This window comes from Peromyscus californicus, unplaced genomic scaffold, assembly GCF_007827085.1.
Source record: "Peromyscus californicus insignis strain IS unplaced genomic scaffold, ASM782708v3 Scaffold_6__1_contigs__length_162567912, whole genome shotgun sequence".
Lineage (NCBI taxonomy): Eukaryota > Metazoa > Chordata > Mammalia > Rodentia > Cricetidae > Peromyscus > Peromyscus californicus.
This window is the reverse complement of record NW_026294584.1, coordinates 80705739-80722772: the sequence shown is the minus strand read 5'-3', so window position 1 is coordinate 80722772 and position 17034 is coordinate 80705739. Positions and strand designations below refer to the sequence as shown.

At 42.4% G+C, this 17034-nt stretch overlaps 1 protein-coding gene across 3 annotated transcripts in view; it reads right to left on the bottom strand.

Annotated features, from left to right (window-relative positions):
- Positions 1 to 17034, bottom strand: part of Grid2 (glutamate ionotropic receptor delta type subunit 2) — a 1427031-nt gene that overhangs the window by 29227 nt on the left and 1380770 nt on the right. For 2 of the 3 annotated variants that reach the window (XM_052719853.1, XM_052719854.1), the window contains exon 15: positions 11971 to 12211. In XM_052719853.1, the coding sequence (XP_052575813.1) occupies positions 11971 to 12211 (241 nt within the window). Of the gene's footprint in view, positions 1 to 7156; positions 9600 to 11970; positions 12212 to 17034 lie in introns of those variants that run through there. The other variant, XM_052719852.1, reaches the window with a different exon arrangement.

Here is a 17034-nt window from a genome sequence, read left to right as displayed (position 1 = left end):
TGCTGACTTGTGTATGGCAGGCGTCTGTAACTGTGCTAACCTCAATTCGCTTCTCTTAGAAGACAAGTCTGTAGTTGTAAACAGCTTCAGGTTGAATTCAGGTTTGACTGCTTGCTTCATGATTCTAGTGAGGCTCATGTAAGGAGGTCTGCTTTTCTGTTTGTTTGTTTTTCATTTTGTTTTTTTGAGGCAGGGTCTCTGTATGCATTCCTGGCTGTCCTGGAACTTTCTATGGAGACCAGGCTAGCCTCTAAGTCACAGAGATTCACTTGCCCCTGCTCCTGAGTGTGTGCCACCACCCTGTGGAGGAGACCTGCTTTATTTATTTCTCTCATTAAGGACACTGGGGATTCTGGATCCATTTCAAGTCTCACTCATAACTATGGGTTCTTGTCGTTATGTCACAGGACAGTTTGGCCAGCTCAGAGTCTTCACCAATTGGAAAGTGTTGTAAATAATTGGTGGGGATTAAGGATGAGTCTCATTCTGCAACATTTCGAAGAAACAGATGTGAGCACTGTTCAGCACAGGGCAAAGACCACATGTAAAGAGGAAAAGCCTAACAGGCGACGGAATTTGAAAGCTCCTTGCCCTGTGGAGTTGGTCACAGCAATGTGTTACCTGAGGGTGGAGGAAATCTCAGAAGGAAGTTTATTATATAAAGGGATACGATCAGAACAGCACTGAATGAAGCCTAGTGGGCCTCACCTCAACTGTGCTCATAGATGCTGAAAAAAGCCCTCAGAACATGATCTCTGTAACACTCAGACTTGTAGGCATCTACCTCCTGTTACAAACACACTTCTCATGCTCATAGTGAAAGAAAATAAATAGGTGTTCTCCAAACTGTGCTTTCTTCTCAGAGATCTCAGGTGAAGGGAAGGGAAAGTAATCTTATTGCTCTTTTGCTCAATGATTTTTATCTTTTTGCATCTGGATTCATCTTTGACTTTCCCCCTTCATACTCAGGATAGTTTTTTAGATACCTCTGGTTCCTCCTCACAAACATATCTACCATCTCTCCTTTCCTTCCTCCTTTGACTAAGATGTTTAGCTCATACAACTACTGAATGAGCCTTCAAAAATTCAGTTCCTTTTTTAATTAGTTGTGTGTGTGTGTGTGTGTGTGTGTGTGTGTGTGTGTGTGTGTGTGTGTGTGTGTGTGTGAGATGTATGCATGGGATGTTACACACATGCCAAGTGTTTATGTGGCGGTCAGAGGATGGCTGTGTGAGTCATTCTCTCCTCCCAACTTGTTGCAGGCTCAGGGGGTTGAGCTTGGCTGGCAGCTTGTGCTGCTGGCGAGTTACCCACGGAGCCATCTCATTGCCCTGAAGCAGGCTGTTACCTGGTCCCTTTCCCCTCCATTGGGTGAGGTGCTATGGGTTTAACCTTTCTAAAGCACTCCCCTTAGAATATACAGTTCTTGCTCTTTCCCATTTGGCCACAAGTCTTCATGTCTCCTGTTGGAAGTTTCTATGCATTTTACAGCTGTGAGCCTCTGTGAACATTAGCCAGGCTGCAGGCTCTCTGGCCGTTCAGGGACAGAAACCTAAATGGTCAGCCATTGTCCCACTGTCCCTCTACTTAAAACAGTGGCAGGAGGGGGTGGGAGCACGTCAGCAATACTGCTTTCACCTGGTACCTGACCTGTTGAAGTAGCACCAGGCTTTGACTTTGTTCCGAACCCTTTGGAATAAGAGCCTACATTCCCAGAGTATCCCCCCATGCCTTGTCATGTGGGATGCATGCTTTTCTGAACTACTCTTTATCCACACCGTTTATCTGTCCCCCTAACTCACTCTGGTCTGGTTGTATTGACTGTCTTACTGCATTTCAAGCTTACTCTCCACACTCTAACCTCAGAGAGCATCTATACTGTATATCCCAGAAGTCAGGAATATTCTTTCCCTGGATAAAAACACGGCTTACTTTCTCACTCCCTTTACATTGCCCTCGAATACAGCCTTCTCATTAGGACGTCCCCTTGCCCCTTTCTTCGGAATGGTATGTCCCCATTCCACCTTGGCCTTCCTGCTCCTGGATCTTGTGTTTTAGTTTTATCTGCTGCATTTACCTTTACATGTCTATTTTGCTTATTCATCTGTCTTCTTCTGTTGTAAGGTCCTTGGGGACAGGAATTTCTGGGTTAAATGGTGCGCTTTGCCCTGCCGTTCTACTGGTGTGCTTTTGTATGAAAACAGCATCTTCCACAGAATGATCCCTGAATATACACTGAATGTAGGGCTGAGGAGTGAATGTAATTGGTGGACTTCCAGAGCCTGGCCTTAGCTTTCTATATCACGGCCATGCTGCACTGTTGACTGCCCCTAACATGTTTCAGACTCTACATAGGATAGTCTACCACTGTTCCCCCAGGTTTCTTTCCTCCCTCTCCATGCCTTTATTGCCCTGTACCCATCACTGTGAACATGTTTTCTGAGCCTTTTCCACACTGCCCTACTACATTAAATTCCCTCTTCCTCAGGAAAACATCCCAGCCACACAGCCCAGATTCTTCTCTTATTCTTCTCAAAGAATATTTTTCTGCCTTATTCGTCTGACGATTAAATTTATTCTGCATCCTGACAGAATGTGTATTCATATCCACGGATGTTATTTATGCCATGTGTTTTCATTTAACGTTTCCAATGTTTCCTTTTTTACTTGCCAACTTTGGAAGCTCTCTGAGAAGTCAGACTGTGTAGGGAAGACTTCCAACCAGGGGTGCCACCTGCCTGAGAAATGAGGGGATCTGTTGCCTAAGGAGTGTGGTCAGCATACTGCTAGGGGAACCTGCTAAGGATGCATGCTGGTGGTAGGCACTTGCTTCTAAACTGATTCTGGAAGGGTGTTCGTCTCCGCTATTCTAGATGCCTGAAGCGTCACTAGTGCTTAAGCATATGTAATACAGTTTAAACAGACATACAGAAATCTTTGCTATATAGAGTAACATTTACAAACTTCATTTAGTGATGTTGAACTTGGGAGAATTAGTTAAAATACTGATTGTAATTCAACTGCTGGACACGTCATCAAACACTTAGGAGTATAATGTGTGAGTATGCTTTCTCATGGGTCTCTGCATTTATGAACAGTCTTTCGCATGATGTTTCCATGAAGAAGCCTGAAGGGGCTGAGTTTGCGAATGCTTCGTTTGGGCCCACACTTGGTAGAGCTGAGTGTGGGGTCTGTCTGTGTGCTCTATTAGGTGCTTAGTTGTTTGTTTGTCCCTGGGGTGTGTTGATTTGGAAAGAAACACCACCCTCACTATATGGTGAGACCTTTCTGTGTTGGGTGTTTAGTGTCTATAGTTTCAAGTAGATGTGTCATTAACTGTAACTTCTCATATGACTGATGATTGAAGCTTTTTAATAATAGTAACCGAAAGATCCTTGGAGATATTCATTATTCATTAGCCATTTCTGGCCTGAAGATGACAAGTGAGAGGTGCCAAATGTGTAACCTCTGTTTTCAGATTAATTCCAGCACGTTTTTATTTCTAACAACAAACATACACTTAATTCTTTAAAGCAGATAGCAATCAAGCTCCAAACTTCATTTCAAAGTCAACTTTAATTCTGCAAAAGAATTGAATAACTCTCAGAAATGTATGTACCTACTGCAAGGCTTATATAGGTTCTAAAAAAAATTAGTTGCAACTCTCAAAATTCCAAATAAGTTAAATTCTCGCACATTGAATCTTATTTCACACACACACACACTCTCTCTCTCTCTCTCTCTCTCTCTCTCTCTCTCTCTCTCTCTCTCTCTATATATATATATATATATATATATATATATATATATATATATATATATATATGCAAGGCCTGTTCTTGAATCTTTTTGTAGAATAAAAAGGTAAGATGAAATTTGTTTACCTTTTTAATTTCAGAGAAGTTATATATTATCTTTAAAGTGTGTATCTGTTGCATTTAAAAAATTGATGTCTGGTTTTTAAAAATTAAACATAGTCACTATAGTAACTACTTCTTATTTTTTTCAGTAGTGCCAATTAAAAATATAATATAGCAATTTGAAAAATTAACATCTGCCTTCTACTTGTACTATTTCAAATCTGTGACAGGCAAAATATTTATTAAAAGCAATATTTTTTTAATCTCTTCTCTAGTGCTGACAGTTTTGATTTGTGACATCTGTTTCTTTTTCTAATGCAGCTGCTCTGAAAGCTTAATTAGTTTTAAATGAATGAGAATTGATGTTGTCTTGAAAAAATTTGATTTTCTAATTGCATCATGGATATTTTCAGCCCTTTGAAATGTACTGGTAATTCCAAGTGGGAATCTGTGTGGTTTCTTCAAAGACAGGCCAGGCTTCTGTTTCTGATTGAGTGGAGTCATCCATGTGGACAGCGTGAAGTGAGCAGTGGAAATATGCTGCTGTTAATCCTACCCATTTTCTCTTCCTCACCCTGAAGAAATTCCACAAAATGTCCAAAATCAGTTAAAAATGAGGCACCAGTCCTAAATGGTATGTAAATGTGAGTCAGAATAGAGACTTCAGATATGAAGGAAGGCTTCAAATTTGAATGTTCTTTGCTTTGCCAACAATTTACTGGTAACAGTGCAAATGACAACTACTGAAAAAAATAGGCACTTGGGGAATTCAGATGAAAGAAATGAAAGGCAGAGTTCCTTTCATCTGTGTCTGTCCTTGTGGTGGGTAGAATCTATCTGTGCAGCTCCACACGATGGGACAAAGTCACAAGGTCTGTCATCTCTGAATGACAGTCAGGGTGGGAGGTGCTAGTGTAGTAGACAGCTTGTGGAACACTGTGTCCTGTGTGTCCTATGGCAGAAAAGTCATCTGGAGGTTTAGTTGCAGTGTGAAGAAGATTCTGCTTAAAATTGTTTGGTCTCTGAAGCAAAGTGCTTAAAATATTGTAAAGCTCTAATTATTCCAACTGAATAGAGCTGCAGGGACAGACAGGAATTGTGTGGTCTGGATCATTCTGACATGGACAGTGGTGAACATGGTAGACAGGTATTGGTAAGAATAGAACATTAGACGGTTCATTTCTGGCTTAATATTCACATTTCTGAAAATTAGCATCTTGGAAAATGTCCCAAGCTTTATTGTGTGTGTGGTCTGAACCTCAGAAGACAGACAAAGTTGGCCTTCAGGAAAAATTGAAATTGATTACTCTGTTAGGCTGGGTTACACAGAGTCCAAAGGGGTTGAACTGGATTGGGGGTGACACATTCTGTTGTCTCAGAAAGGCTGTGCAGTGGCCTAGGTATCCTGAATTTCAGTATGGGGAAAAGACAAAGGCTGGTGACAATACATATTCAGAATCACTAACAAGCATGGCTTCATCTATCTATATTTAACCACCGAGCACTAGAGCATTTACGCAACAGGTTGCCTGTGCATACTAATAGAACTGAATGGAACTTATTAAGTCTAATCAGTGATGGCTTTAATTACTTATTTCTTTTACAGTTAGAGAACTTGCTTCCACCTAAGGGAGCTCATATGTACTCTGACAAAGTAGTTATTGAAAGGAAATCTACTAATGTCTTAAGATGGTAATCATGGCCATCATTCTTGGCCATTAAATAGTATCTGGTCAAAAGTCTTAGACTGACTATAGGATTTAAGAAATAAAAGGACTCAAATTTTAGCAATCCCATTGCAATTTATGTGCTTCCTGGCACATAAGCTCTTAGCCCCACCTTAGGTAGCATATTCATAATCCAGAATGCATTCCACCAAAAAATTCTGACCATAAAATGCAATAACTTACTATTCAGCTAGAATAAAAGAACTGGAAAGTTTGGTGGGTGAGTCGATCTTTTCATTTTTTCTTTTTAATTAATAAAGCAAAGTATCATTCAGAAAAGTCTATTTTTTTTAACAGTTTATCTTTTCTGGTGTTCCTAATCCAAAAATAAAGGAGACAAAAAAAAAAAATTCCACAACTAAGAAAAGAATAAGTTGCCTGTAGGTTGATATAATAAGAAAAGAAGCCTCACAATTTTCTTTGTGTGTCTGAATGGTCATCAAATGTTGAATACTTGCTGACTCAGTAGAAGAAACTGGACATTTGAGTACAATGAAGTCACTTGGGTATAAAGGATTTGTAGTGAAATAGCAAGTTTGATCTAAAGGGTATAAACCAGGGCAAACTCCAAATGAAGGAGCTGACACTGGACAGAGAAGGGATTCAGACTTATTTCTACCAAAAGGTGTGGCCTGGAATAGAGGCAGTGGGTGCCTGCTATTCTACTTGTTGACTCAGAAGGTTATGCAAAACTCATACAAGTCAGGCTAGGGTGCCAGAGGCCTGTGGCTTGCACTTTGGGACTGGGGGAGGAGGAAATACCTGTGTTTCTGCCTCATCTCTGTATCCAGACACAGAGTACTTGGGTGAATATGATGGAGGCATGGCAAAGCCCACATCTCAAAGCTGAAATTCCACACCAGTTTGAAGCCTTAGACTACCAAACATTTAGGCAGTTAACAGCCTTTTAGAATGCCATGATCTCATAGTAAAAAATTGAGGGACATAGTCTATATCTCTAAAATTTCTCCTGCTTCCCACATTTAAAAAGTATTTTTGATGGAATTTTAGAATACAGATTTTTAATCTAAATCATATTTTGTAGCTATCATATATCCATTGAGTTAAATATTAGAGGAATTTAATAGTGTTCAAGTGTAGAAATAATAGTGTTATAGAAATAATTTCTGAGTCTAAATGAATTTCCAAATTAAAAGATTTGGCATGGTGATTATTTCTCTAACAGCCAAGCAATTTGTAATAAGCCCAAAGTTTAATAATTACCCGTAATTCTCTTCCCCCATTTTTTGGATGTTACAAATGTTGATCTTGCTATTGCGGCTGCATTATTTCCATAAAACAGGACAAATTGCCCCCCAAAAGTGTTGACAGAAACATCCACAAAGAAAAACAAATATATTGTTGGTTCAAATAGTATTGAATAACAGATTAGCAGTCATTGATTGGCTTAGGGCATCTTTAAGCATGGTTTCTAGAGAGACACTCCCTTTGGTGTCTGGCTAGTTAGAGTCAATGTTCTCCACTTTAATAATGTCAGTGTTTTCGAGAAGTTCAGACAGATCAGTGAGATCAGCATCTTTTACTTTTATAGTTAAGACTTCAATAGTATGAGAGCAAGTTTAGAAAACATTTTTATTAGACAAATTATGTAGACAAATTATACACAGAAAGCTCTGCCACTCATAACTGAGGCCTCCAAAATGTTTTGTGTACTTGTAGAATAGGCAATACATCAAAATCAGCCTATTTCCAGTATTGTACATGGTTAACAGTTTGTTGGTAGCTGAAGTCACTGCAGCATCTGGTGTGCCCCTATATAGCTGTAAAGACTTTTCTGTTTGAAAATCGGAGTTGGAAATGAGAAGAACATGAGTGTCACAGGGGAACAAGGTGTGCATGCACTGCGGGACTCGTCACCCTGGAAACAAAGTGGTTTCTCGTGAAAAGTTTTCTGCCTGACACAGTAGACAATATTTAGAGATTTAGTACAAAAACAGTGACAGTACAAGATGCTCCCCAGAACAGAATTAGATCAAAATAGAATACCCCTTAAGAATATACCTCTTAACTGCTCTTAAAGCAAACCACATAGGCTGGATCCTCTAGCAATCCTAGCCACAGAACGAATGAGAGTAAAGTAAGCGTACGGCTGCCTGAAAACACAGGGTGAGTCCCTGCTTTCTACTTACCACGTCGAGTTTAAGGATTACAGATGAAGCTCATTCTATGTTTCTAACAGATAAGAATGCTACTTTTAGAGGACTGTGCACAAAGAGGCACTGATTTTTTGCTTGTCGCCCCTGCTGGCACTGATTTTGAAAAGAACAGAACACCTCCAAGTAGAAGCGGGTAGAAAGGGGGTTCAGATGAGAGAGCCCAGTATAGTTGTTACGTTTGCTGTAGGGTGATGTATGACACAAATAAGGCCACATTGACACTTCTGGGGGGCTCCCCTCCTCCCTAGCTACGGTTATGTGGATCGGCTTGCAGCTTCGGAAGAGGATTTTCAACCTACAATGATCTATGGTTAAACTCAGCTCTGTGTGCTGTGTGTGTATGTGGGGGGGGGGGTCAGCTAATGGCATTTCCCATTTAGATAATTAACAAAAGGTAAAATTATCAAGGTTAGCTTTATACACTGCTGAGTAATGAATGCAAAACCTATTCAAATGAGTACATCTAGGAACAAAGATGAAATCACCCTGGATGTTTTAATAACAAAATTATAAAATAGTCTCTTGGCAAACAACGCAGGTCAGAATGACATTAAAGCAACCCGCCTTTCCAAAGGGAAAGGCCTCCTGCGCTGCCGTAGCTACTGTACACAATGCTTGGTTTTTAAACTAAAGCTTTATTAAATGAATTGCAATAGCAATGGCTGCATTTATATATATATACACATTATATAGGTGCATATATATGTATATATGAAATACTAAGTTATTTAACACAATAAAGGCCTTTGCCATATGGTAAAGTTTACTGTACATAAGGAAAAGTTGGAATATTGTACAATCACATGAAGGTGGCATGCACTGCTACAGTGCAAGGGGGTTTTTAACTGTAGTCTTGACTGGCAGATTAATGGCTTTTTGTAATCCTACAAAACTGCATTCTCATAGTGCGTGGCCTGAACGGTCTTCAAATCGTTTTACAGACACTGCAGGGGTTGCCTTTGGTCCACAGTTAAAGGACGCTTGACAACAGTGGAGAATTCTATGGATGCAGCTGAAGATGGAGAAAGACTGAAGTTATTGCAATTATAGTTTCAAAACAGAGGAACGGTACATGGGAGCCGTGGATGCAAAGTCAACCCTGCGAGTGCTCTCAGTGACCCAGTGCTCACTCCCTATACTTGAAGTACAGTGTATGAAAAGCAGACTAATAGGATCCTAGAATACTGTATTCTTGGGGAACAAGTTGAGTAATGAAAAAAAATGGAGGGTGATAGATAGAAGGAGAAAGAGAGAGAGAAAAGCAATAGGTCAGGGAAGGGGTGTGAGGAAAAAGAACTAGAATTGTTACTAATTATCCTGATTTCTTTTAAATAAAACGTCACATCCATGTTAGTCCCACATTGCAGTTGCTCCTTTGGGGGAGTCCTAGAATAGGCGGAGCTGTCTGCTGCTCATATGGACGTGCCTCGGTCAGGGTCATTGCCCAGATTGAGCCCCAGGGTGGGAGTAGGCTGATAAGGAATAGATGACATTGTTTTGATAGGACTCCTGAAAAAGCCCCCGTTAGGGGCCCTGTGCCTAAAAGGGCCAGTTCGGTGCTCCGGCACACTACCGAAAGCAAAGCCAGAGGCAGCCTTCGCTGAGAGTGTGCGGCTAAGAGTCTGGATCTGTTCTGGGATGAAGGTGGTGGTGGTGATGTGAGTGTTTCTGAAATCACTGATCTGCTCCAGGGCTTGTCGTGTTGGCAAAGTGTCAATGTCCAGAGGGGTCAAGTCAATTGACGAGGTGGAAAACTGTTTATGGGGGCTGTCGTCATCTGTGCACAAGCTATTTACACGTCTATGAAGGTGCTCCAGGTCAATTTCCTTGTCATCCTGGAGATGAAGAAAAAGAAAATAAGGTTCTCATCAGTACTAGCTTGCATGGATTAAAAAAAAAAAGTTGTTCAGCAAACATGTAATTAACTGAACTTTGGGGCATATTCGCTTAACAGACATTGACTTGGCCCCTAGCATGAGCCAGGCATTGGGCTTGTTTCTGGGAATCCTGACAGGGCTTTGAGATAAAGTATCTATAATAAATACTTTCTTTGCAGCCGGAGCTTTAAAATGAACGTATGTCACATGCAGCTACAAAGACGCAGGACAGGCTCAGGCAGGGACGCGAGCAGAGGGTCTGATTCTGGTGACTTCCCTCAACCCCCGCCACCCCTTCTCGGTACATGCTTCCTCTTTTAGAGTCTCATTCCAAATGGATTTTTTGATCCTTTCTATCGCTTAGGCCTAGCCTCAACTTTCTGTTCTTAGATGAAGGAGATATGTGTTTCTTCGTGCTAATGTGTCAATGACTATTAAAGTGTTGTTTCTTGCAGCCCAGGGTTATGATGATTTTTAGAAAGAGTCAGCACAAGAGGGACTTCTCCTTGACAGGGACATGCGATACCCAGCACCTGCATCTGGCAACTGTGAGGTCAGAGTGGCGTTTAACAGATTCCTTCAAGTCAGGGCATGCGAATAAACATCTTTCACTGAGGGTCAGTTTTATGTTAAGTGGATATGTTTGTAAGAAGTTCTATTTATTTATTTTAAAAGGCAGTAAAGCCTCAGAATTTTAGAGAGAAATCCTATCCACAAACCCTTCAGGGTTGAAAAAATAGACTCGAGAAGAAATAAAATTTTCTTTGTGATCAGACTTATTTAGAGCCAAGGTCAATAAACTAAACTGATGAGGTTATAAAAATGTCCATTAATCATAAGAGGAGAAAATATTTGTTCACAGAACCCAGAATGGCCGTCGGAAGTTAGAACAGGGTACGTGTTTTCCCGACACGCATGCAGTACTCTGCAGCGAACCCTGCCAGGATGCACAGCCCTTCTTTCCCTTCTCCTTTCTCATTTAAAATCCAATAAAAAAAATCCATTAATGCAGCATTATCACCGAGACTTCAGAAGGTTGAGATGTATAATTTTATGGTTCCCAAGGCAACTGTAATCTAGACATCCATCAACAGCTATAACAATGCAAACATTTAATATCTTCTGTAGTAACTCAAAAATAGAAGCCCAGGAGCCCTTAATTTCCAGGGTTTGCAGAACATCGAGTCTCAGCTACCATCTGCATTAATGTGGCCTTTTGCCTTGGGTTGATGTCAGCAGAGATACCAGTGCTTGCTTACTCTACAAAGACGGCATGGCAGTAAACCTGATTAGCTTTTAATTCGGTCTCCAAGGAGTGGGATTGTGTATGATCACTCACACAGGTAAGAAGCAAGGAAAGCGAAGCTGTTCTTATGAACGGTACTGATCTACTTTGCATCTAAGGAGCTACGAGGATCCTTAGACTATGTAGATAAGGATGTTCGAAAGACAAACATTGCCGCGCAGACATGCATATACAAATGAGAGATCATTTTTTATTTGTACATCAAAGCCAATCCTCTGCGGACCGCCTTGGGCATCAGCCAGTCAAGTGCTGGGCAGAAAGTTTAAAACTCTTGTTGAAACTGCCCCTCAAATCAAACCACTGAATACACTCAAGTTGCTGCTTTTCACATCAACTCTTTTAAGATCGACGAGCCAAGTATTGCTGTTGTTTTTCATGTTCATGTTTTCTCTGCTTTTGGATATACCTCACCTGCTGCTTTCCCTGAGGCACGATGCATAATTCTGCAACCATTCTCACAGACAGCTATACAAACTTGAACATGACCCTGCAGTTAAGCTGATGACACAGTCAGGGAGGTAAGCAGAATTCAGCATGATTTCCCAATGTGAATTTGGCACAATTGGGCTCATGGGAGAGCCCCAGACACACAGTCATTTCTTCAGATCTTCACACATAGATAGGAAGTAGTGACTAATGGTGAAGAGAAAGCATCATGCCAGCGTCTTTTAGGCCTAGTCTTTAAAACACAAGTTTATCTACAACTTTAGGAATTGAAAGAAACTATTAAGCATCTTTGTGAACTGGGTCAAGGGAACCACAGCCTTGCAGGATCCTTAGTATGTAGCCTGAGACTCAGAATTTCAGAGCCTGCTACAGAATATGAAATTGTCGGCCTCACAGACCCGGCCCCTTGCTCTTTATTTACCAGTGTCCTAAATGGAAACTGGTGTTGGCTCGCCACATGCCTATTTTGAATCTTCAAAGAAGGCAGAAAAAGCAATTGCTAATGTTACCCTTTCCTCCCTGGAAATACAGCCACCGGATATTTGGCAGCTCTAGTTGGGGCCCAAGTTCAAGTACCTCTTTGGATGGGACCCGCGAGCCCTTCCTCCGGCTCCACCACGTCTCCAGCACCGCTATGAGACAGGAGAGCACGATCCCCGCGGCCAGAATACAGAACACGCCTGCCAGGCTCTTGATGTCCAGGGCTCCTCCCTTCTGTTTCGCATCTACTGAGGAGTACAGGTCACACTGGCCATTCTTAGGCCACCACTTGTGCTTGAGGATGTCCATGTCTCCACTCTGCTGCAGCTCCAGGATCCTGGGGGTGGAGAACACAGTGCATGTGACTGTAGCCGGGGTGACTGCCTTGTCCACAACCTGAATGATCATGACTTCCCATCTAAAGATGGCCGGTCTAGCTTGCTAGAGCAGTTTGTAGGTAGAGCACTGCCAAGCTAAAATCATGGGTGCTTTGATCCTGTGACACTTGTGTCCAGGGGTTTTCTTCTACCTTGCCTTCCTTCCCTCTGTCTCCCTCCATTCTCTTATTATTTTGCTCTCACAGGAATGCTAGTGGCCCCTGCCTCATTCATTGCAGTATGTATTTAAAATTACATTCAGGAGGTGCTGTTCTGATGTGGTCTGACACTGATGCAACCCTGCCCTTTCCTCCAGGGAACGCAGCTCTGGACCATGATGTTTTTTTTTTTGAAGAGCCCTTTGCTGCTTCTAGCCACACACTGGTGCAATGTGACCCAGCATATGCTATACACACAGGAATTCAATGAAAATAAAACATCTAGTATTTATTATGGTGTGGGAGAAGGCCTTGGGTCAAGTTTTGATGTTGATAAAATACATCACTTTCAGCTCTTCACACAACTGATGTACTTTTCCTTTTAATGCCAAAGGGAAAGTAACCTATCTCTGGGAGGAAGACCAGAGGTGATTAAACTGAAACAACACTTCCTTGAAACAGAAAGAGCTGTGAAAAACCACAGTTTTTCCAAGTGTGGTTCACACAGAGGAGTCATCCTCAGCCCCCCAAATTCTGCTTAGACCTGCCATGCACTGGTGCTTCCGCAGGGGCCGTGTTCCCCAAAGCCAAAGCAGCTCTGCAGGTTCCTGATCCAGACCCTTAGCAATCCTCAGGGTATTTCAATTCATTCCCTGGGCTGTCCTGAGAGCCAGCTACAAGGGCACCAATACCCTACGGGGTGGTGATTGGGAAGAGTGGGGACAGCAGGGGTGCATTGGTTCCTGAGGCACACTGTTTTTGCTAGCAGCCAGCACTGGAGTCCGGAGGGAGGAATTCAGTGGAGCTCCTGGAGAGCTGGTGTCTCTGCAAACCTCCCAGCTACTCACAAATAAGTCACTTGAACCCAAACCTCCTGGAGATCATAAAGATGTATTTGTCACATATGTTTGTCAAGATAAGAGGGTGGGGCATAGCCATCAGTTTTAGCTCGATTTATAATTTTATATGAATCAACTTTGGGTATGTGGTCCTATATTTGTGCTCTGGCTCTAGCCCATACCGTCTCTGGAGGAACTCAGCTAGTCTAGGAGTAAATCACCCACTGTCCTTCCTATGCTAAACCTTCTGCCTGGCCAGATGATAACAAAATAACAAAGACAAAGATCTTGGGCACTGGAGGTAAGGTCCACAACTCACCTGAGATAAGAGTGCGAGTGGCTTGGGGCTACAGAGGATGGCTGACCCCTCACATTCCCATCACCTCCCACAGTACCCCAGGGCTAGCATTGCCTAGGTTGCCTCCCTCTTCTCATGGAGGCCATGGAAATGATTGTAAATTGTCATCCTCTGCATCTTCAGAATTCCCCCAAGTGCATTCCACCAGCCACAAACACCTACAAGGCCTTCACAAGGCCCTATGGTCATCAACTGTGATACTCTCTTGGGGACTTCTATGATGTCAGCTTAGTAAGTGTCCAAGTAGACCTGTAGCAAAGAAAGCCCTACTGTTCTGTGTAGCTCAGCCTCCCTCAGACCACTTTCATTTTGCTCTTCTCATTTTAGCTCCCCATTAAAGTCAATACTCTATAGAACTCTAGTTTAAGGAGCCCCAAAAAGCGTATACTTGTGGCAACTGCTAGCAGAGGTAAGGCTTACCCAAATACATAATTATGTCATCGAGGATTCTTGCTTGACCTGTCTGTCTACCATTACCATTTAAATGTCGTTGCATCATAATAGAAATAACACAATGTCGTTTAGGAATTTTCTTATCGAAAGGCACAAAATAGTCAAAGCATCTTTAGATATCCTGCAGGAGAACTTCAGTTAGCTTTCAGGAAAGAATTTTGTTTAAAATTGAGTATATAATGAAAGATGAAAAGGGAGTTACGGCAATGTTTGCTCGATGAGAATATAATTGCCTTCAGTGTGTGTGAATACTTATAAGATCCTCCGGTGAATACTCAAGTTGGAGGAAACTCAGGTTGCTTACAAAAGATGACATGCTGGCCACATAGAACACTCCCCCCCCCCTGACATGCACCATCTGTGGTGCTTTGAATGAAAATGCCCCACAGTAGGCACATGCATTTGAACACTTGATCCCCTGCTGGAGAATCTGCTGGGGGCATTTAAAAAGTATGGCCTTTCTAGAGGAAGTATGCCATTGGAGGTGAGCTTGGAGAGTGTGAAGACTCATTCCATTCTTTAGTTCACTCTTTCTGCAGTTGTGCTTGCAATTAAGGATGTGAGCTCTCAGCTTGATGCGCCTGCTGCTGGGCCTGCTCCTTGCTGCCTGCCTCCCTGCCATGATGGATTCGTACCCCTCTGCAACCATGAGCCAAATAATCTCACTCATCCTCTGGTCACGGTATTTTATCTCAGCAACAGAAAAAAGCGACTCATATACCATCCCTTACACTGTTCATCTGCCGATTATGTAAATACCATAAGCCAATCTGAACAGTTGTTATGCTGTCCTGTTTAAGGAATGGTGACAAGAAAAAATAAAGTCTTTGTATGTTCAGTGCAGAGGCATGTCTCCTTTTCAGGATATCTAGGACCTGTAGCTTGATGACTCTGTGGGCACATGGACACAAAAGATTCAGAACCGCAGCCCCAGCCACCTCCCCTTCACCACCATGCTGATCAGTGTTTGAGAGAGGTGAGTTTTCCTCCACATTCCTTACCTTCCTTCACAGTTGCCTGTCACGGGTGACTACCATGCGATCTCCTCTCTAGAAAGCCCACTCCCCTTCTCTGCTGCACAGGTGGCTATTGATCAAATATGCCCAGCATGGCGTCTGCTAAGGGAACCCTGCCCTCACCTCCTACTCTTTTTTCCCCCTCATCACCAAGGCTGTTTTATAATTTATTCCATTTTCTATGAATCTATCCATCCATTCAATAAATATTTCAAGAGAGACCCATGCCAAGCATGCCTTGTGCACAAAATTTATTCTCCACCACGACTATGCATTCAGGCGAAACAGCCTGGCACACGGCGGCAGAGCTGTCCTTTCACTGTCTTCCTTCTCTCCTTCACCCAGGATCTGGTTACCGGTTGCCACCTCTTCGCTCTCCTTAATCATTGCTGAAACCTCTGTGTTTCATTCACTTATTCTGCCTCTTTATTTTTTTTAATATGTGAGGAATATTTTCACATAAAAGCTAGCACTGAATTATACAAATTATATTGCACCCATTCCAATTCTAACGGGAGCTAGATGCAGTAGATTGGAAGACTTAAACTGCAGAGTCTGACGTTCACGTTCACGTAGTTAGGGAGAGAAGTTCACAGGTAGGGAAGAATGGGAACGTCCTCTCAAGCTCTGCCACAGCGGTCTCTCTCAGGATCATGCAGATGGGGGGGGCGAGGGAGGGAGAAAGGAAAGGAGAGAGGGAGGGAGGGAGAGAGAGAGGGAGAGAGAGAGAGAGAGAGAGAGAGAGAGAGAGAGAGAGAGAGAGAGAGAGAGAGAGAGAGAGAGATTTGGCCCTAGACTTCCCTAGCTTGGGATAGAACACTTTAGGGCAATGAAAGCTTCATTTAGGCCTGGAGTTCTGCAAAACCTTGCTATGAAATTTAGTGCTCTGGAAGTTCCCTAAGAGTCTCATCATAGCACCTAATCATTTAAAAAACAGTTTTTTTTTAAAAGGACTAGTTGGAGTAAGCTTAGTAAAATATAATGTTCTTCCTTAAAAACCAACAAGATGAATTCCTGTATTAAAATGAAGATCCACAGGCGGATCTCTGTGAGTTCGAGGCCAGCCTGGACTACCAAGTGAGTTCCAGGAAAGGCGCAAAGCTACACAGAGAAACCCTGTCTCGAAAAACCAAAAAAAAAAAAAAAAAAAAAAAAAAAAAATGAAGATCCAGGTTCACTTTTCAAATCTTCAAAGAACTCTTGTAAGTGAAGCTTAAAAGCACACCTAGAGGAGAGTTCAAGAATACAGTAGTAAAATCTCCAGCTCTTTGGGAAGACAGGATTTTCTGTTATGCGCACGAGTTCCACATGGTGACAGTATTGACTCACACAGGGCGCCACTGCAGCTATGGCTTACCTGTGGGCGGGCTTGAAACGCAGGAAGCAGACACTTGTGCCTTGAGCACTTAACTATTAGACACAAAATTAGCTACTAGATTGTGATGAACGATTAGATGGCTCAAACCTTTTCTTCAAATGCAGTGGGAAAAATTCCTGCCATTTTAAAGGTCGGAGAGATGACAACCGCATTTTCTTTTGAGGGCTACTGTAGTGAGAATGAACGAGATCACACACGCACACAATGGATCATGCCATCTTGCTCACTGCTTGGGATGTGGGAGGGGAGCACAGTTTGAAAGTTAGGTTACGATTGTCAGTGCTCGAGTGCGCGTGCGTACGTGTGTGTGTGTGTGTGTGTGTGTGTGTGTGTGTGTGCGCGCGCGCTTTCTCGAGCGCATATGTGTGTGTCCGTGCGCGCAAGCGCGCTGGTCTTGTTCTTCGGACCGGTTCTGGCATATTCTTCTTCATTTAGAATTTGCGAGTGATTCACTGATAAGAACACTGCATTTCCTTCTTTTTCCTAGTGTTCAAACATTTGCACTTTCACTGAGCAGAAAAAACCAAAAAAGGTTCAGCTTGAAAAGGTTTCTAGCTCAGCCTGGGCACCCTGAGTACCTT